A 22,452-nucleotide genomic window follows, 5' to 3' on the forward strand; every position below is an offset into this window, starting at 1 on the left:
ATGGGCCTGGCAGGGAGAGGGTGAGTGAGGCCAGGTGTCAGTGTGTCCCCACCCTAAGCTCTGTCTTCTGGCCCCATGACTAGCTCCCCACACCCCTCTCTAGCCTCTCTGAAGAGCCCTCCTCTCTCCTTAGTCCCTCTTCTCCTGCTTCTTTGCTAGGAGACCTGGTGGTCCTGAAGCCCTTCACTCCTCAGTTCAAAACCCTCCCATTTCTCCCAACCCCCCCTGCCCTCCCACCAAGCCCCCAGCACTGCACCTGACCCACACTGAGGACACTGAGCAATTTTCTTTTGACATTTTTAATGGGAAACATTCAAAACCCATAGGAAGGTACAGGCAATACCTATGCTCCCATCATCTGCATTTAACAAAAGTAAAAATTTTACTTTATTTTATTCAGATCACCCTTAAAAAGAAAAAAATCACAGTAGATAAAGTTTAAACCCTGCCTTCTAGTCTCTTCCCCATCTCTCCCACTCTGTGAACACTGTCTGCTTGAGAGGCAGCAGACCAAGCACCCACAACATCAGATAGGCAATAGACATGAAGGGAGGGAGATACACCCAATTTCTTGAGGCACATGGTTCATCTTTACTTTTTCCATTCTGGTTCATCTTTTACTTTTCCGCTCTTATTTTTAATGTTTATTTATTTATTTTTGAGAGAGAAAGAGCAAGCAGGCTAGGGGCAGAGAGAGAGAGAGAGAGAGAGAGAGAGAGAGAATCCCAAGCCGGCTCTGTGCTATCAGCACAGAACCCAATGTGTGACTCAATTTCAAGAGCTGCACGACCATGATCTAAGCCGAAATCAAGAGTCGCACACTTAACTGACTGAGCCACCTAGGCGCCCCCACTTTTCCACTCTTGAAAAAGATGTGGACAGAAGAAAGTTTTCACTTGCCACTTAACCTTCCAGGAAGATAAGTAACAACACCGTCAGTGATGAATGGTAACTGATTCTTGACCCGTGTCAGTGACAGTAGGGGGTAGTGGGGACAGAAGCAAACAGGACATTTTGTGTTTGACTAAAGGGCACTTGCCATTCAGCTCCACCAGTTGTTGCCAATGTGGAAGGGAAAGCTCAATATGGCCAGACCATTTAATTTTTCAAGAAATGGTGGATATCTGAATTTTTACGTGCAAGTTCCCTCTTTTTAGAATGTTGATACCACATTTAAATTTTTTTTAACGTTTTTTATTTATTTTTGAGACAGAGAGAGACAGAGCATGAACAGGGGAGGGTCAGCGAGAGGGAGACACAGAATCTGAAACAGGCTCCAGTCTCTGAGCTGTCAACACAGAACCCGACGCGGGGCTCGAACTCACGGACCGCGAGATCATGACCTGAGCCGAAGTCGGCCGCCCAACCGACTGAGCCACCCAGGCGCCCCAAAATGTTGATACCACATTTAAATGCACAGACCAAACCAGCCCAAGTTTTGGCATTTGTTTGGACTATAGGCCTCCTAGTTTGCAACTCAGGCTCTGTTTCATATGACAAGCTTTGGTTTCTGTTTATACACACACACACACACACACACACACACACGCACGCACAAATATATATAAATATGGTTAGATATACGAAAAGCACCTAACCCAGTACCTGGCACATAGTACCTGCTTGACAAATGTTTGTCGAAACTGAATATATGATTTGCCCACTAGAATCTAGGTTTCCTAAATTTGAAGCCACATTGTACCACCAGATATAGGGCAGCCAGGTACAGATGTGTAAGTTGTGCATTGCAGGAGACGTTGTTCACATAAACCAGAAAGCAGATAATGTCCTTGGAGTTGTGCAGTGCACAACTTGCACAATCAAATGCAGATATCCTGAGTGTCCCCATAATGCGGTACCTGTTCGGTTGAATGGAAATGAACAATTATGCCCTATGATGATAAAACTCCCTGGCAATAAGTTCTATCTGTATGGAGTTCACACCTTTATTCTGCAGTATGACACTAATAGGGCTTTTGAAATTCATTTTAGAGAAGGAGGATCCAAAGCCAGAGAGCACCATCACACTTCTTGTGGCCTCACAGCCCTGGGATGAGAACCTAGGTTGTCAGGTAGGATGCAGTTTGGCTACGAGTATAAGAGACTCAAAATAACACTACTTGAGCAGTGGTTTATTCACCCCTCAAGTACAAGTCCAGAAGTGGGCAGTTTAGGGCTGGTATGGAGCTCAGCTCCCCAAACTTCCCAGCGTCCCAGATTCCATCCAGCTCATCTCTGGCCATCCCTGGGGTGTAGTCTTCATCCTCACGGTCCGGGGTGGCGGCCGTGATAGCTGCACACAAGGCATCGGAATAGAGGGAAGGGGGAGAAAAAGGAAAAGAGAAAAGCCGTTATGTAAGTGCCTTTTAAGGAAGGTTACTGGAAATCACCATTAGACCCTTCTCATGGACCAGGGCTGAGTTCTGTGGATCAGCCTACCTGCAAGGGGGCCTGGGGAAAGTCGTCTTTAATCCGAGTGGCTTTCTGCTCAGCTGTAGGAGTAGAGTGCTTTTATTACCAAAGAAGGGGAGACATGATATCAGGTACTGTTTGGAGTCTGTCACTGTGAGTTTGCCAGTTTGATGGCCTAATGCTCTGCTCTGCCTAAGGCTCTGAGGCAGAGTGAGAAAGGTTGGCAGGAAATTGGGGCGCCTGGGTGGCTCAGTCGGTTGAGCATCCGACTTCAGCTCAGGTCATGATCTTGCAGCTTGTGAGTTTGAGCCCCACGTCTGGCTCTGTGCTGACAGCTCAGAGCCTGGAGCCTGTTTCAGATTCTGTGTCTCCCTCTTTCTCTGTCCCAACCCACTCACATTCTGTCTCTGTCTCTCTCAAAAATAAATAAACATTAAAAAAAAAAAAAAAGTTGGCAGGAAATTAACCAAATCCAGGCCCTTAAAGAAAACATCACAAAAAGGGCAGTTTGGCATTTCCCAAAATCCCCGTCAGTGGGTGAACCCCATCCTGGACACCCCCACCCTAGCACCTCTCATGTATCCCCCTACCCCCAACCTGCTTGGGGCAGCAGGTGTGATGTTGACCCGAAGGGTGGATGGGCGATACCATCGTTCCCGAGCTGGAGCAGAGTGTTATATGACTCTGGACTATTCAGAGTACATTTTCTTAGCGCACAGTGCTTGGTGTTGGGGATGCAGAGAGGACAAATATACATCGCAGCTGGCCCCTGAGGGACACTCTGTCTCCCCAGGGAGAGATCCAGCATAGATGTGCTCCAAGACAGAATACGATGAGCATTGCATAAGCACTGGCAGGAAGCCTAGGAGAGTTTGGGCAGAGAATTACCGGATCGATGTGGGGAGCACTGCAAAGGCCGAGCAGGGTGCCCGAGGGAAGGGCTTTAAAAGACAAATTCAGGGGCGTAGGTGGAGGGGAATGCCAGGCAGAGGGCACAGCCTGAGCACAGGCATGGTGATGTGAGAGCAGGGCGCGGCCGTGGAATGTGGAGCAGCCCGGAGAGGCTGGAACAGGGAACACTTGAGGACAGGAGTGTGTTGGGGTCAAATCATGAGAAGTTCTCTGTACCTGGCTGATGAGTTTGTTGGTGATTCTGGAGGTTAGTGGAGACACTGAGCATTTGTGACAGTACTGAGGAATGACACAGATGTTGATGTTGGGGGGGTCTGGCTGGCTGGCGGGAGGGGAAGGAGAGGGAGAGGCGTGAGGCAGGGAAGCCAGCCAGGAGGCAGCTCTGATGGTCCCACTTGGAGGCATGACAGCTTGATGGAGGATGGTCTGCACAGGATGCAGACACTTCAGAATGCTGCAGCTTCAGACTCACCCAGACTCCTTCCCCTAGCAGGCCATGCCCCCTCGTCCCGCCACACCCTCGTCTGTAATGTGCTTTCTGTCCCCTGTAAGACCCTCTCCTCTGTCCTCCTCACCTGGCTTTTTCCTGCCTGGTCCACTGGGACTCACTGAGCTCAGGAACCACCTCCTCCAAGAAGCTGAGTACAATTGCTCACACATGGACATGTGTCTCCCCTCTAGCTATGGGCCCCGGTGGAGCAGAGTCACGCATTCATTGTCTCAGGATGCCCAGGGCCCAGTACAGCAGGGAACGTGGAAGATTTTTCTTGAATGTGAGGCAGAAAAGGAGGATCAGAACATGGGGGAAGGGAAGGTTTGGCCCACCTTGTGCCATGAACACCAGAGTGAGATAAGTGTGCTGTTAGGACCAATAAGCCCCACCACAAATGGACTTGGCCACAAACGTGCCTTTGAATGTCAGCACTAATGCCCTAAAAAGTTAACTGGGGGAAGTAGCAACTATTGGGTTTCACCGGTCCCGTAGCAAGGTCAAGGCAGCGGAGCCAAAGGCCTGGATCTTTCTGGAGAGCAAGAGAAGGGGGGAAGATGCCCAGAGTGTGTTGGGGTGGGAATATGTTCGAAGAGGGGGGGGGCACTTAAAGGTTTGGACCCTGCCTGTCCCTCTGTGCCTGGGATATGAGTGGTGTGGCACCCTCCTACACTCTCAGGTTAAGTCCTCCCCCCGCCCCCCCCCCCACCAGACAAGAGAGCTCTGTTGAAGCCCCACTGAATGATTTCTAGTGGGATCTAGAAGTCACTGGTCAGGAATGCAGAGGCAGAGTGCTCTATATCATCCAGGCCCTGAGGAGCTAGAGGGCCTCATTTTATACAAGGGGAAACATACCTGGGAGATAACTGGAAAATAAAAGTTCTCAAGTCCAGTTAAAAAGATATTCTGTGGCCAGATACCTTCTAATTGGGTGACTGGCCTATAAAATGTTGGTGTTGCAGATGTGGTGGAAGGGGAGGGAGAGGGGCCATCTAGGACAGGGTTAGGTCGTTTAAAATGGGGTGGAGGAGAGAAGTCAGTAGGCATTTTGCAAAGTTCAGCCTCCTGGGTTTCACTCTTCCCCCAGGACTGTAACTCCATGCTTCTGGGCCTCAGTTTCTCCATCTGCAAACCGAGACTAGTTTGATAAGGAGGTGAGCTCTGGCTTTCTAACACTTGGAGAGGAAAACTGGTTCTCATATGGCACCACATCTGGTTTCCGGGATCTGTTCCTAGAGGAAGCCTGTCAGGTGGGATGGAACATTTTCTGTGGCTTGGAAGTCAAGAGTCTTAGGCTGTCAGTCCAGCATATGACCTCAAGCTAGGCCCTTCCCCTCCCTGACCCTCAGCCGGCTGCTCCCAGTATGCAGCAGAGATTGTACCACATGACCTGTCCTCTTCTGAGGAGTCGTGTTGTGGTTCAGTCACAGAACAGAAATCCAGGTCTCCTGGAGCTGGAGTTAAAGGTGGGGGCACCTTTAACATTCCCTCATCTTTAGATACAAGCTGATTTATTTAAGAAAAGTGATAAAACTGCTTGTTTTTTTGTTGCCATGAAGAATCAGATTAGGGGACAATTTATGTATGATTAGTCACCAGTCTGGAAATAGTCATACTGATTCTTGGGTATGCTAATACAGTGTCATCCGTATATGAACTCAGGCTTCCTGGCTTTTTCTGTGCCTCAGTGTCCTCAGTGGAAATGAAGAATTGGCCCAGAGTCTCTCTTAGAGCTTTGCAGCACTGAGCTGCCAGAAATCCATGATCCTTTCAATACATTGTGTGTGTGTGTGTGTGTGTGTGTGTGTGTGTGCGCGCCTGTGTTGTGTGCCTGTGTTGCCTGCACGTTTGTACATGTGTGCACGTCTCAACAAGCCCACAGTGGTCCTGGCTGGAATGGCTTCTGACATAGCTCTAACTATCTATAGCAATGATAATTGTGCAGATATTTGATATGTGGCCTTACGGGCACCTGTTGGCAGGGTGTTAGAGCTCCTAACAGCACATTTAAGGATACAGCAAAGTTTCCATTGTCCTGTGGACAACTGGACCCCAGAGTGTGGGTGTGAAAGTTAAATTAAGATGTTAACCTGTCAAGCTGCACATCCGAGTTTTAATTTTACAACATTTAGAAGGAAGTCACCATTTAAAAACCCAAGAGTAGGGAAACACCGAAAGAGATTGCCTAATTTTTTTCCCTTGTGATTTTTCCAAAAACATATTAAACTTTTCATGTGTTTTTAAAAAATTTTAAACCACTAAATTTAAAACTCACATACACACACACACACACACACACACACACACACACACACTTCTTTCTTCCTCTAGCCCAGAGCCTGACATGGGCAAGACACTCAAGTAAATATTTGTCAAATAAATGAATGAATATCTTGACCTTCTCTACACTGAATTCTAGTCTGATGGGAACCTTAGGTCAGACATGGCAAAATGCGGTAGCCCACGGACTTGGTCTGGACTGCAGATGTGTTTTATTTGACCTGAACATGGTTTTTTAAATATTTGGATTTTGTGCCAATATTTAAAAACCAAGAGCTTCCACATAAAGATGAGCAGATATAATGGTGTCACCCATATTCTTACATGGCAATAATTCTCTGGAGTTGAGTTGTGTAGAGGCACTGTAGTGTGCCACAGACCCCGTCACCCCACAAGCAACTACCAGATGTAATTTTAGCCTAAGATCAGAGAGCCGCCCTCCTCATAGGAGTACATTTCCAAGTGTAAGGACATGAAGACATGATTTGAGTCCTACGTAACAAGGTTGTCTCCCAAAGAAAATCTCATCCCTAACCAACCTGTCTTTGGAGTGGAGATACATGTGTGGTGTGTGCATGTAAATACCTATTCCCCTAATGCAGAATTAATTGATCACTGCCCTGGAGAAGCCACACTGATGCTTCCCTTTGAAGTTACTACAAAGAAGAGCCTGCCCAGCAGATTAACCCTGTACACACTTTAAGATGAGGAGAACGAGACAAATTCTTTCAAGGTTAGAGGTTCCAGTTACCGCGGGCAGTGTGGAAGTATACAACCTTAACAGGTAATGTGGAGGCGAGTGATAGACGTTCTCTGCTATTCAGTGAAATAGACCTCCTTTTAGGATCTTGATTAACTTGAAAACCAAAGCAATGCAGAGTTTTCCATACATGCAGGAGCTGAGACTTTCCTCTCAATTCACCTCCCCCATTTACCTGCCCCCTCCCCAGTTGCTCCAAACTAGATATCTCTTTGTGGGGTCCTGTCCCTGCCTGTTAGCAACCTGGATACATAATACCCACAGATATTTATTGAATGAACAAGCAATACAAGAATGAAAGATACATCTCTACATATACCTGTTCACAAAATAACTCTCCTAGTCAGAGCCACCAAGAAAATGGTTGTAGTATTTACCTTCCCTATTGGATAGCTTGGGTCTGAGACTCAGTTTTAGGTTTTAAGAGTCCTGAGACATCCAAGGCAGTATTTTCTTACCCATTTAACTTCTCAATGACTAATTTACCTGGTGAGGCTTATCACATCATCAAACAGGACACCATTTTAAATTTGGCCAGCTCCAGCCTGGCCAGTCTCAGCATCACTGCTGACCACTGGCACACGAAGAGCCTTCTGCCCTTGGTGGTCCCTGACCATTTAGTTAGCTACTGCATTAGCCACTTTTCTAATTTTTCCCTAGATAACGTATGCCATTTATAAATAACAGCTTTATTTGAGATGTAATTCACATGCTATAAAATTCTCCCATTTGAAATGTACAAATCAGTGTTTTTTAGTGTATTCACAGAGTTATACAAACATCACCACAATCAATTTTAGAACAATTTCATCACCTAATAAACCCACGCCCATTAGCTCTCACTCTCTATTTATTTCTCTCCAGCCTCCCCAGCTTGAGGCAACCACTAATCTACTTCCTGTGTCTATAGATTTGACTATTCTGGACACTTCATATAAATGGATTCAGGTACTGTGGTCCATTGTGACTGGCTTCTTCCACTTAGCATCATGTTTTCAAGGTTTCGTCTATGTGGTGGCATATGTCAGTACTACGTTTTTTTTGTTTTGTTTTGTTTTGTTTTGTTTTATCACCAAATAGTATTGTCGTGTGGATGTACTGCATTCTGCTTATCCATTCATCACTTGATGGACATTTGAGTTGTTTCAACTTCTTGGCTATTCTGAATAATAAATGAAGTTCATTTATAAGTTTTTGTATGGACATCTGCTTTCATTTCTCTTGGGTATTTACCTAGAGTGGGATTGTTGCACTTTATGGTAACTATGTGTAAGCTTTTGAGAAACTGCCAGACTGTTTTCCAAAGTGGCCACACCATTTTGCATTCCCACTAGCAGTGCATGAGGGTGTCACTCTCACCACATCCTCACCAACACTTGTGATTATCTGTCTTTTATTTTATTTTTTTAACATTTATTATCAAGAGACAGAGAGAGAGCATGAGTAGGGGAGGGGCAGAGAGGGGGAGACACAGAATCCGAAGCAGGCTCCAGGCTCTGAGCTGTCAGCACAGAGGCTGACGCGGGACTCAAACTCGTGAACCGTGAGATCATGGCCTGAGCCAAAGTCAGAAACTTAGCTTAACCGACTGAGCCACCCAGGTGCCCCTGTCTTTTTTATTATAATCATTCTGGTGGGTCTGAAGTAGTGTCTCGTTCTGGGCTTCATTTGCATTTCCCTGATGGCTAATAGGGTTGAGCATCTTTTTTATGTGTATTGGCCGTTTTTGTGTCTCTCTTGGAGAAATGTCTATTCAGATCATTTGCCCATTTTAAAATTGGTTTATTTGTCTTATATTTTGAGTTGTAAGAGATCTTTACGTATTCTGGATACTAGACCCTCATCAGATAGATGACTTGTAAAACTTTTCTCCCAGTGGGTTGTCTTTTCATATCCTTGATAGTCTCCTTTGAAACATGAACATTTTTTATTTTGATGAAGCCAATTTATCGACTTTTTTCTTTTGTTGTTTATTGTTTTAGTAACATATCCAAGAAACCATTGCCTAATCCAGAGTCACAGAGATTTATGCCTGTTTTCTTCTAAAAAATTTATGGTCTTAGCTCTTACGTTTAGATCTTTGATCCATTTGGACTTAAGTTTAGTATATCATGTGAGGTCACATGCCAATTTTTGAAAACAAGTTAAAATGAGAAATAACCAGGAGTTTTAAAATATGCAACTACGTTTGGCTTTTTGGTTTTTTTTCCATTTAGCTTTATTTTTTTTAATATGAAATTTATTGTCAAATTGGTTTCCATACAATACCCAGCTCTCATCCCAACAGGTGTCCTCCTCAATGCCCATCACACACTTTCCCCTCCCTCCTACCCCCTATCAACCCTCAGTTTATTCTCAGTTCTTAAGAGTCTCTCATGGTTTGCCTCCTTCCCTCTCTTTTTTTTTTTTTTCCTCTTCCCCTCCCCCATGGTCTTCTGTTAAGTTTCTCAGGATCCACATAAGAGTGAAAACATATGGTATCTGTCTTTTTCTGTATGACTTATTTCACTTCTGTTTGGTTTTAATTGAATACCATGTTATGTTTTATTAAATGTACCATTTAATGGAGGAAAAAAACTTTAACTCCTAAAGAGGCTGATATTCTCAATATTTACTTTTAAAATCCAATAAGCTAAGAATTGTGAGAAAAGGCCTTTGATGTTTTTGTTTCTTTTCTTTTCTTTTCTTTTCTCTTCTTTTCTTTTGAGAGAGAAAGTGTGTGTGTCTGTGTGTGTGTGTATACATACATGCACAAGCAGGGTAGGGGCAGAGAGAGAGGAAGAGAGAGAATCCTAGGCAAGCTCCATGCTGTCAGCGCAGAGCCCAATAAGAGGCTCTATCTCATGAACAGTGAGACCATGTCCTAAGCTGAAATCAAGAGTTGGATGCTTAACCGACTGAACCACCCTGTCACCCCTGATGTTTTTATTTCTTAAAAAACCAACTGCTTTCAGAAAAGATGTAAATAAATGAAGCCATCCTTTAACATGCTATATAAGTAGTATTTTTAAAGGACATTAAAAACATCTTTATTTCCCTATTGCAATGATATGGGCTTCAGTTTAACAGTGGTTCTCAGGGCACCTGGGTGGCTCAGTCGGTTAAGTGTCCAACTCTTACTTCAGCTCAGGTCATGGTCTTACAGTTGGTGGGATCGAGCCCCACATCGGGCTCTGTGCTAACAGTGTGGAGCCCGCTTGGAATTCTCTCTCTCGCTCTTTCTCTGTCCCTCCTTGGCTTGTGAGCTCTTTCTTTACCTCAAAAATAAATAAATAAACTTTTTAAAAAAAGAGGAAAACAGTGGTTCTCAATTAGGGGTGATTTTGCTACCCAGGGGACATCTGGCAATGTTTGGAGATATTTGTGGCTGTCACATCGTGGAAGTGAGGTGCTACTGGCATCCATGAGGTAGAGGACACAGATGCTGGTGAACAGTTGACAGTACATAGGACAGCTCCCACGACAAGGAATCACCCAGCCCAAAATGTGAATTATGCCAAGGTTAAGAGACCCTACTTTAAGTAAGTCAGTGGCCTCTATCAGATATATTCCAAAACGATGTGAGTTGGCAAACTCTTTCCCCCTCAGTTACAGCCTGGCGGGTTTCTCCTAGCACTGAGCCCTTAGGGGCCAGCATGTGCCCCAGCACCTTACTGCCATCAAAACCCTTTACAGTGACAGAAATCTATCAGGTCATCTTGGTGGGGATCATTGGGAACACACTTGCTTTCAGTGCTTACTTCATTTTATATTTGTACATCTTCATTTTCTGAATTTTGAGCTATGTTTGGATAATACATCTCCATTTCAACATACGTATTTGGGTAACCAGTCTCCTGGGAAAATGTATTTCACCTGATTATAAGTAGTACTTTGGGAGTGCTTGGCAGTGAGCTAAGCACTCCTCATGCATTATCTCATTTAACTTCCTCAACAGTTCCAAGAGAACAGCTATCATTACTCACATCTTACAGCCCTAGACATGGAGGCCCGGTGAGATCAGGTGACCTGCCCAAGACTAAAGAACTGGAGCCAGCACTGCCTCAGGCCTGGGCGTAAGCCTGATGGGGGTCACCTGTGAGGTGCAGGCGCGTCACAGAGACTTTGCTTTGCTCACCGTGGATAATCACAGATGGAGGTTTGCAGGACAGTTGGGCTGTTCTCTCTCTCTCTTGAGTCGCCATGAGTGGCCCAACGCGGGGGAGAAGGAGTGGACACACAGCTCACCCAGGATGTGTCCTCGGAAGCCTGCCTCCCCTGTGGGCCTCATCCGTCCCATGTGTCATGGTGGACGGTACCCGAGGACTACCGCTTGAGGGAGACTGGGGTGTCCGTGGCATCTCTTGTGTTCCTGATGTTCACCCCCAAATCGGTCACGGCTTGATTTTCTACCTACTGGCCATCCTCTCATCACATGCTCCAACTCCCAGATGTTGTTGCTGACTCACAGCCCGAGTCCATTTGCAGCCAGTGTCTGACTGGAGCACGCTGTCAACAGTGGGAAAACATCTTGTGAAAAACCACACCGCAGTTAAGCGGCAGTATTGCCCTCCCAAGCTTTAGCTCTTGGTGTGCCAGGCACACAGCCGTCTTCGTAAACTTGGTATCATCCCCTCTCAGAGGGGGCTTGCAAAAGGATCTGGCGTGTGTGGAGGTGGCTGAAGCTATGCATTTTGATGGTACAGAGATTGGAGGTGGGATGGCTCTCCAGGTTAGCCAGTGTGGGGGTGCGGCAAGAAGTGAGGTGAGGCTCCCCTCACCTCTGCCTTCCAGGTATCCTCCACCACGTTCCCAAATGAAAGGGGGTGGGGAGAGAGCAATGATTTGGAAATGAAGACTGCCCTCCCTCCCCCCCCGTATCTAGAGAAGGGCCCTGGTTTTTGTTCTAGATCTGCCCCTGGAACTCCTTGGGCAAATCTTTCCTTGCTCCAGGCCTCAGTTTCCCCTTGAAGGGAAGGTGTGTGCCCTCGACAACCTCTAAGCATCCTTGCAACCCTGAACTTCTTTGAATCTCCAAGGTCCTGGGGGCTGAGGTGAGCGAAGCCTGTGTGACTCAAATCTACCCTAATTCTAGCCCACACCTAGAAGCCTAACCATGTTTGAAGAAGGAACACGGTGATTGGTTGATGCTATCTTTCCTGAGAGACCCATCTCCAAGGGCGACATTCAAAATATTTAACAGAGAGGCAGGAGCACAGCCTGTCAGGAGGGTGGAAAGCAGCCGGGGAGGGCCGTCCAGGGATACAGCCCCAAAGCACGCCTCACCCACCCCTGCTGAGCCTTCCCCCCACCCCCCACCCCCCCCACCCCCTGCCGCTTGGTTATTGAGTCTGTCGCTTCTCGCCTCATACTGCATCCAGGGCCCTAACTCAAGCCCCTCGGGCTTCTTTCCCCAGCCACTGTATACACAATAGCTGGAACGATCCTCCTGTATCCAAATGCCAACTTAATCAGACTCAGACTCACAGATGCTCTTGGAGAGCCCCTCTCTGTTCAGCCCCATGTCGGCTGCCTCCTCACCCCCTTGCCTTCGGAAACATTGCAGGTTTAGAGACTCTGGACCATTAAGAGACCTGAGTCCTAGCCTAGCTATGCCCCTCGTCTGCAAGGTGACCTTGAGCAAGTCCCTGCCCCTCCTGGGTGTCAGATTCCTCACGTGTAAATGAGCGACCTGGATCGATTTGCTGGGCTCTAAGATCCCACTGTTCAATGACGAATTTTGGGAGAAATGCAAGTCTTCAGCAGCTGACCACTCTCTTTCTCTTTCGTTCTCTCTCTCTGTGTATGTCCCCCGGCCCCACAACCTCCACTGTAGAATGCACTGCTGCCCGCAGGCCTGAGGCAGAAGGATCAGACCACCAAGGCGCCCACGGGCCCCTTTAAAAGGGAGGAGCTCTTGGATCACTTGGAAAAGCAAGCAAAGGAGTTTAAAGACCGAGAAGATCTGGTCCCCTACACAGGGGAAAAGCGAGGTACTGAATAATATTGTTCTTATGAATATATCGCTCCCCGTGCATCGTTGAGTGCCAATTACGTGCCAGGCCCTCTGCTGAGCCACATGTGACTGGGCCTTCTTGCCCACATGCCTGCCTGGACCAAATTCACAAAACCAACACCAAAAGCAGCAATGCATGGTGTGGATGTAGTGAAGTTTTGGGTAAACTGAGGAAAGAGTGATCTCTACCAGCCCAGCAAAGCTTTCCCCTAAACCCCCTTTCATCAGGGTGTCTGATCATTTCTCATACAAACCTAGGCAGCTTTGAAAATGAAAGAGGAAACTATTAACCATGATATCCGGGCGTAAGGCCTACACAAGGCTCGTCCTATGCAAATTGGGAATGAGATAACCTAGCTGTACCCTAACTATCCGTGCTCTTTCTGCTGTGTTCCTTTCTCTGGCACCTGCATCCCCTCCTTTATCTGTCCCTTTAAGACTCTCTGCCCCATCCTAAGGCAAGTCATTTAGAAGACTGGGGAACAGAGAGACACTCCCTGACTGTCCAACCCTTTTAGGACTTCCCTTTGCTCTCCAAACCGTTCTGCTGTCCTCATATTGTGTCTGCCCTCGCTCGCCCCACTGCTGCCCCACAGGCCTCCTTCTATTCCTCACGCATTCCGAGATCTTTTCCACCTCAGGACCTTTGCATGTACTCCTTTTGCCTGGACCGCTGCTCCTGCTGTCTGGCTCCATGCTGTCTTCATGGCTGGCTCTTCCTCCCTTATAAGAGGCTTAATGCTTCGAAATAGCCTGGAGCTACATGTAGTCTGGTTGCAATCCTGACACTACCACTTACTAGCTGTGTGAGCTTGAGTACATTTTTGAGTCTGCCATGCCTCCGTTTCCTCCTCTGTGAAATGGGAATGCAGAAAATAGTATTACCAAGCTGACAAAGTTGTTATGAGTTAAGATATATATAAAGCACTTAGCACCTGGCCCATAGCAAATGCTGTGTAAGTACCAGCTATTATTACCCTTTTGGTCTCAACTATACTGTCTCCTCTTTCAGGGAAGCCTTTCCTGCCCATCCTGTTTAGGACATGTAGTCCCTTCAGCTCCTCCCTTGGTTACTCTCCATCTCAGGAGCCTGTGGGTGTGTCCTTCATAGCAATTTCCATTTTATAATTTTCCCTTCATGTGTCACCTGTCTCTCCCACTGGCTATAAGCCCCATGAGGGCAGGCACTCAGGCTCAGGCTGGTTTTGCTCACCCAGTACCCCCAGCACCCAGGACAGGGCGTGGTATCCAGTAGGGCTCAGCAGAGAGTTGTTGAATGAATGAGTTAAAATCAAATAAATTACGATGAATCTTGTGGGGTACTTCCTTAGAATATAAGCCGCACAAGTGTGAGGGCCGCATCTGTTTTGTTCATCATTACGTCTACACCTAATAAACACTAGCATGTGGTAGGCACCTAATAAGCATCTGTTGAATGAAAGCATTAATTCTAATTAATTAATTGTGTAATGGTTCATTTTCAGTCTCTTCCATTCCCCCCACCCCCAAGGTTGTAAACATGATGAGCCAAGGGTCCACGTCTGTGGCTTTTATCTCTGTATCCCTGTTGCGTGATAAATAATCAAATGAAAAAGCCAACAGAAGTAGCATCATGGGGAGGACTTTGGCATCACAAACGTGGACTTGGAGCTCGGTCCAGATTTTATGGAAAACTTGGAAGGTCAGGGAAGCTCAAGGGGCATCTGGATTACGGACGTGGAGAGGATTGTGTGGTCTGAGGCACCCTGGAGGGGTGGCAGAGGAAGGAGTTCTTGACCGTAAGGGCCGAGTATGCCCCCCTGAGAGTGAAGGCACGAGAGGTTTTTAAGCAAGGTGCTTGTGCTGTGAGGCGTGATTTCTGTGCAGCAAATAAAGATAATAGAATATCAGGATTTGCGGGGGACTTAAAACTCCCATTTTCCCCCCTGTACATTTGAAAAATGGAGAACCTGGGCACCTGGGTGGCTCAGTCAGTTAAGCGTCTGACTCTTGATTTCAGCTCAAGTCATGATCTCATGGTTCATGAGTTCGAGCCCCATGTGGGGCTCCACAGAGCACAGAGCCTGCTTGGGCTTCTCTCTCTCCCCCTGGGTCTCTGCCCCTCCCTCACTTGTTCTCACATGCATGCATTCTCTCTCTCTCTCTTTCTCCCTCTCTCTTTCTCTCAATAAATAAATAAATAAATAAACTTAAAAAGAAAGGAAACCGAGGCTGTGAGAGTCCGCAGCACAGCTGGGTGGACTGCTGGTGAGTCATTGTCCCTGTGCCCACCTCCCTCTGAGGGAAGGAGCTGGAGATTGGAGGTGGGGGTGGAGGGTGGGGAAGGGAATCTGGGCAAACCAATCCTGCTGCCCCTCCATGGAATTCTGGAATGGCATGGAGCCAGGAACAGCTCTCCGGACTCCCAGAGCCTGATTGCCTTCAGGAAAAAGTACACTGGCCCAAGGAAGGTACCTAGAATCTATTCTATTTCCATAGAATGACATGCCTAAGAGATTTATCGTCATCACCACCACAACCAGCATCATCATCATAAAGTATTTACATGATGATTGTTGGAGTCTTTGTAGGCTGAGTACGTACAGGTCTCAGTAGAGAGTGTGGGGAAGGAGACTTTCTGGCTGTAACAGGCAAACTTAGGGCCATGGTGTCCAGCCCTCACTGAGCATTTATTTACCCAACGCCGGGCCTAAAACCAGTCAAGGTTGAGGGGAAACAGCACCCCAGTCTCCACAAGACCCAACAGAATGTGGTAGGAGCCATAAAACGGTGCAAAGTCCTGAGGAACCTGGACTCTCATTCACTCTTACTCAAGTGGTGAGGATCAGAATAGAGCTTCATACACGATATCTTTAATGCAGAATTATATTGAGTTGTCCGTGTAGAATTAGATTTGACTGCTGAGGAAGAAGGTAAAATAAAATGAGAGAGACTTAGATAAAAGTTTTTCTTTTGCTTAGCTGCAGGGTTAGGCATTCTGGGCTAGCAAGGCATCTTCCCTGGCATTAGCAATCAAGACCCTTTTCCAGTTTTTCATTCTGCCCTCCCTGCAATATGTCCTTGTGCTCATGGTCCAGCTGGCTGCTGAAGTTCCAGTCATCACATCTGCATTCCAACTAGTAAGATGAAGGAAGGGAAGAAGTCCAAGTCCCTCTTGTGTCTTAGAGCCACTGCCCTTTCTGGAGGCACCTGCTGCCAGGGTGTGAGAAACCACAGGTCTTACACATTTATTGGATGACGATCCTACTCATTCCATCTGTCATTTTTACAGTAGATTTTCTTTTTAACTATTTAGTTTTCTTTGCATATTTTGCCCTTTTCCAGATCCACCTCTGGTGGAGGTTACGATGCATTTTCCCCCCAGATGACCTTGCTAGATGTTCTGCTCAAATATGTAATTGATTTTTGCTATAAACAATTTAAACAATAAAGTAACTCAAAGTGATTCTCTCTACTGAGCGAATAGGCACTGATCCCATTTTAGTGAATATTCTTCTGGACTTTTCTCTCTGTACTTCCCACCCCGCCCCACTGCTACCATTACAACCCTGGTCCAAGTCCCCATCATCTCCGGCCCTGACTATTGGCAGGAGCCTCCTCACCAGCCCCTGGCTCCCATTCTTGCTTGTCCCCCTTCTGGAGACTCTCAATCAATAGCCAAACTGAGCAGGGTTTTTTTAAAAATTGAGGTAAAATTCATATAACATAAAATTAAGCATTGTATATATTTTTAAGTTTGTTTGTTTGTTTGTTTGTTTATTTTGAGAGAGTGAGAGAGAGAACAAACAAGCAGGGGAGGGGTAGAGAGAGAAAAGAGAAAAAAATCCCAAGTAGGTTCTGTGTTGACACAGGCTTGATCCCATGAACCACGAGATCATGACCTGAGCTGGAATCAAGAGTCAGACACTGAACTGACCCAGTTACCCAGTGCCCCCAAAATTAACCTTTTTTTTTAAAAGCTGTTGAGGTTTTATTTCAAGTTTATTTATTTATTTGGAGACACAGAGAGAGTAGGGGAGGGGAAGAGAGAGAGAGAGAGAGAGAGAGAGAGAGAGAGAGAGAGAATCCCAAGCAGGCTCTGCACTGTCAGTGCAAAGCCCAACACGGGGCTCAAATCCACGAACTGTGAAAGCATGACCTGAGCCGAAGTCGGACGCTTAACCAGTTGAGCCACTCAGGCGCTCCCCACCCCCCCCCATCAACCATTTTAAAGTGAACAATTCAGTGAAATTTATTACACCCACAATGCTGTGCAACCATCTCTATGTAGATCCAACACATTTTCATCACTCCAAAATAAAACGCTGTGCCCAATAAGCAGTTACTCCCCATTCTCTGCTCCCCCCAGCCCCTGGCAACCACCTGTCTATTTCTATGGATTTACCTATCCTGGATATTTCCTATGAATCAAATCATATTAATATGTGATTTTGTGTGTCTGGCTTCTTTCACACAGCATATTGTTTTTGAGACTCACTCATTCCCTTTTCTGACCGAATAATATTACACAATTTGTTTATCCATTCATCCACTGATGAACATTTCGGTTGTTTCCACTTTGGGGCTGTTGTGATTAGTGTTACTATGAACATTCCTGTACAGAAAATTGTTTGAGTACCTGTTTTCAGTTCTTTTGGGTTGATGTCTAGGAGTGGATTCCTGGATCACATGGTAATTCTATGTCTGCACCATTTTACACGGCCACCAGCAACATACAGATCCTTGGCAACACTTGTCATTTTCCATTTTGGTTTTTGATTCTGGTTTTATTGTAGCTGTCCTTATGGGTGTGAAGTGGTATCTTATCGTTACTTGATCTGCATTTCCCTAAGGACCATTTATGTTAAGTATCTTTGCAGGTACTTTTTGGCCATATGCACGTCCTCTTTGTAGAAAAGTCTTTAAGTCATTTGGGTTAAATTGGGTTGTTTTTGGTGTTAATTGTAAATTTTTTAAATATCTTCTAGATACTAGACGCTATCAAATATAGGATTTTTTTCACTTCCCTGATAATGTCCTTTGATGGACAAAAGCAGTAAATTTGGATCAACTCCAGTTGATCTATTTTTTTCTTTTGTTGTCACAGCTAAGAATATGTTACCAAGGTCTAAGGTCGTGAGGATTTATGCCTATGTTTTCCTCTAAGAGTTTTATAGTTTTAAGTATTATGTTTGAGTCATTGACCCATTTTCAGTTCATTTTTGTATATGGTGTGAGATAGGGGTACAGCTTCATCCTTTGCATGCTGATGTCCGGCCCCATCACCACTTCTGGAAGAAACTGCTCTTTCCCCCATTGAATGGGCTTGTTATCCGTGTCAGAAATCAATTTGCCATGGGTATATGGGTTCATTTTTGGACTCTCAATCCTATCCTGTTGTTTGCATGTCTATCCTTGTCAGTGCCACATGGTTTAAATTTGCAATAAGTTTTGAGATAAGGGAGTCTGAGCCCTCCAACTGTGTTCCCTTCAAGATTGTTTTGTATGTTTGGGACCTCTTGCGATTCCATATGAATTTGAGGATTGGCTTTTCTATTTTTGTAAAAATAAAAAAAGGCCTTTGGAATTTTGATAAGGGTTGCATTGAATCTGGAGCTTGCTTTGGGCAATATTGCCATCTTAATATTGTCTCCCAATCCACGAACTTGGGATATTTTTCTATTTATTTAGGTTTTCTTTCCTTTCTTTCAGCAATGTTTTCTGGCATTCCATGCACAAATCCTTTAGCTCCTTGGTTAAATTTATTTCTAAGCATTTTATTCATCTGGATGCTATCGTAGGTGAAATTGTTTCGCTAAATGCCCTTTCAGATTGCTCATCACCGCTGAGCAGAAACACCGCTCATTTGTGTGCATTGATCTTGTACCCTGTAATGTAGCCCTAACAGTGTTTATTAGTCCTCACTAGTGTTTTGTTTAATCTTTAGGGTTTTCTACATATTAGATCATGTCATCTACAAACAGAGAGAACGTTACTTCTTCCTTTCCAGTCTGGATGCCATTTTTTTTCTTGTCTGTTTGCTCCGACGAGAACCTTCAGTGCAATGTTGAACGGTAGCGGTAAAGGCAGGCACCCTTGTCTTGCAACTGATTTTCAGGGCTCCTTTCCTCCCTCTGTCAGGTCCCAGCTCCTAGGCCATCATCTCAGTGAGGCCTGACCACCTACCCAAAAGAGCAGCGTCCTCCTCACCTGCACCCCAGCCTGGAGTTGCCTAGTCTTTTACTCTGCTTTATTTTCTTCCACAATGCCTAATACCGTGTGATACCTTTGCATGTTTATTTCTCACCTGTCTCCTTTCACTAAATTATAAATTGTTCAGTGCTGCCCCACCCCTGACCCCTAGAAAGGTTCCTGGCACTTAGGAAGCATCCAATAAATATCTAGTGCACGCATGAATGAATGGATGGATGAATAAACGCAATTTTCATACATGGAATTAAATTGCTCACGCTCTGTCACAGACTTGCTGTTTCACACATTATGTCTTAGACATATCCTTCTTAGTGAGTGAACATCTCCACCATCCTTTATACTAACTGCAAGAACTCCATCATATGGATGCCCCAGCTTTCTTCAGCAATCCCTGTTAGTGGTCAGTAAAGTGACACATATCCTGGTGTGTGCCTTTTTGCTTCCTCGTCCAGTCATGCATCTGACACCTTAAAAAATATAATGTCGCATGAGGCAAGGATACCTTTTGCTCCCTATTCTTTTAATAATCTGAATGCATTTTGTTTAGATATGCTTCTAAATTGTTCTCTCACATCAGACCCCTTGGGTAGGATACCCTAGACCCTGACAGTCTATAAAATTTTTCTTTTGTGGGGCGCCTGGGTGGCGCAGTCGGTTAAGCATCCGACTTCAGCCAGGTCACGATCTCGCGGTCCGTGAGTTCGAGCCCCGCGTCGGGCTCTGGGCTGATGGCTCAGAGCCTGGAGCCTGTTTCCGATTCTGTGTCTCCCTCTCTCTCTGCCCCTCCCCCGTTCATGCTCTCTCTCTCTGTCCCAAAAATAAATAAACATTGAAAAAAAAAATTAAAAAAAAAAATTTTTCTTTTGTATCTCTTTCCGACTTACAGGTTGTTCTCCCTAATGACCAATGTTTTCAATAGCAAGCAGTCTGGTCTGACCAAGTTTTAAAGTTATTCATTTCAAATATGAGAGGTGCTCTGGTTGCAGATCTTTGATTCCTGTTCTCTGGGGAAGTTTGGCACTGGGTTCCCAAAGGGGAAACCTCAAGCGAGTCTCAGCACAGAGGGGTCCACAGGGTTGTGGGACAGTCCACCCGGCACCATCACCAGAGGATGCCCCAGCGCAGCCACACGCCCTGTAACGGACACCCGTGTGTTTGCAGGAAAGGTCTGGGTCCCCAAGCAGAAGCCAATGGATCCCGTGCTGGAAAGTGTGACGCTGGAGCCAGAGCTGGAGGAAGCGTTGGCAAATGCCTCAGATGCAGAACTCTGTGACATTGCAGGTAACAGCCTTTCTGGAACCTTCCCCATGTCTTCTAGAAGGGTTTGACCTGCATCTGCAGAGAGCCTTGGACAGTTTATTTCGCATGAACACACTCTCTGTTTCTAAAAAGGACTAGAGGAGACCACGAGTATTAAGACAGGAACCCATTATCAAAACCAAAATGAGGAAAATAGAAATAAAACCACCCAAACCCATCACTCCGCAGATCCATGAGAACCCATCCCAGAGAGATATGGAAGCATCCCAGGGAAGGCCAGCATAGGTCCTTTACCAGCCCCTGCATCAAATCCTGCCCAACCTCCCCCCCTCCCCAGGAAGAGAAAACAGAGGGGGACAGACAGAGGGTGCAGACCTCTCAAGTTTGGGAGGCTCACGAAGGCCTGGAGCAAAGTCATTTAACTTTACAACTTTGCATGGCTCAGAGAACCAGACTTTGGAAAGCCCGCCCCCTCATCACATATTTGTACAGCACCGTCCATCTCCACGTGTGTTTCCATATGATCTTCACAAACAACCCCTAAAGCTCCAGAAGGTGATTTGATATTCAGAGCCCTTCACCACGCTTGTCTCCTTATTACAGTCTAGTCCCTGCCCTGTGTGCCCTGAGTCCCAGCCCCACAGGGGATCGGGCTCAGCAAACACCCTGCGGGCCCACCACAGTTGTGCTCCCTGGCCTGGGGGGTAACAGGGGAGACTTGGGAGCTGCTAACCGCCTCCCAGATAATGACAGGAGGGTGGATGGGGTGAGAAGAGACTCAAGGCAAGTGGAAATGGGAAAGAAAGATAGAGAGTCAAATGTGACTATCTGGCTGTGACAGTGAGGTTGGGGGAGGAGTCAAGAAAGGTTCCAGATTTCTGGCTTCAGGGACTAAAGTGGATGCTGGTGCCATTAATAAAGGTGGGTGTATTAGTCTGCTCGGGCTGCGATGCAAAATACCACAGGTTGGGTGGCTTAAACAACAATTTATTTTCTCACAGTTCTGAAGGTTAGCAGTCCAAGGTGTTGGCAGATTTGGTTTCTTCTGAGCCCTCTCACCTTGGCTTGCAGGTGACACCCGCTCATACTATGCTCTATTTGGGACCTTTGGAGTTTGAGGTCACCTAGGTGGGGACAGGTAGACTTGAAAGCCCTCTGTAATGCCACGAGGAGGTCCTGAGGAGGTCCTGTTGCAATCTTTGTGGTGTCATTAGCATGCAGATGTGGACATCATTAGCATTGCCCAGCTCCAGGCAGAAAGCATGACTGAGTGGGGGCCTGGGGCTCTGGAGGCAAGTAGCCCTGGCTACCTTAGAAGCCTTTGACAGATGCGTGGAAATGGGGCAAAGCTAGTCACAATGGGGGTTAGCGAGCCACAAATGACCTGGGAACCAAAGGCCAAGTCAAGACAGGCAGAACCTAATGCAAGAACTAGGGAGACAGAATGAGGGTTCGGGCTGGCTGGGAGACCCAGGGCTGTGTGAGGCCAGGGGTCAAGTGAGGCCGCAGTGCTAGGGGACTCGGCAGGCTGCAGCTGTCTTCTGCCTCCTCACACCCTCCGGCTCCTCGTGGGTGTTGTGCATGAGTCCTGGTGGCATTTGTGCTGGGGAACAGCAAGGGCGTGGCTCTCATCTGTAGTGGAACCATGAGGGGATGGGCAGTGAGAAGTCTCTGTATGCATGAGGGGTGACCCCGGTGGGTCTGGTGGCCAAAGCCAGGTTGCCGTGACCCAAGTGAATGATGGGGAGAGTCAACGTGTAGATTCTGAGTCCAAACAACCATTTCCTCAGGAGGCAGAACATTGAGGAAAGGACACAGGACAGTGGCTTGAAGGGCATCAGGGCTGAGAGAGAAAGTACGCAATCGAGTACTAAGGCAGTGAGTATTTCACCCAGATGGAAACGGAACACTTAACTTGGGGAACTTAACTGGTTTGCTTTCCAGTTCAAGATTTGTTTTGTCAAAAGCCCCCAAAATCAGATTCGATTCCTCATTATGCTCATCTATTTCCAAATTTTTCCATCTATTCCATCTATTTCCCCGATCGGGGGTCCCCCTGACTTCCAGTTAACCTGTGCAGCAGGGAGGTCCGGCATCTCCCCCACTGACTCACCCTGGAGCTGTTTTTATCCCAGTCTTTCCCCTCCGATC

General features: G+C 46.4%; 1 protein-coding gene across 2 annotated transcripts in view; it reads left to right on the top strand.

Moving 5' to 3' along the window:
* Nucleotides 1-22,452, top strand: part of TMOD1 (tropomodulin 1) — an 87,590-nt gene that overhangs the window by 28,605 nt on the left and 36,533 nt on the right. For both annotated transcript variants that reach the window (XM_043567465.1, XM_043567466.1), the window contains exons 3-4: nucleotides 12,670-12,826; nucleotides 20,203-20,322. In XM_043567465.1, the coding sequence (XP_043423400.1) occupies nucleotides 12,670-12,826; nucleotides 20,203-20,322 (277 nt within the window). The remainder of the gene's footprint in view (nucleotides 1-12,669; nucleotides 12,827-20,202; nucleotides 20,323-22,452) is intronic.

The sequence above is a fragment of the Prionailurus bengalensis genome, chromosome D4, assembly GCF_016509475.1.
Source record: "Prionailurus bengalensis isolate Pbe53 chromosome D4, Fcat_Pben_1.1_paternal_pri, whole genome shotgun sequence".
Taxonomy (NCBI): domain Eukaryota; kingdom Metazoa; phylum Chordata; class Mammalia; order Carnivora; family Felidae; genus Prionailurus; species Prionailurus bengalensis.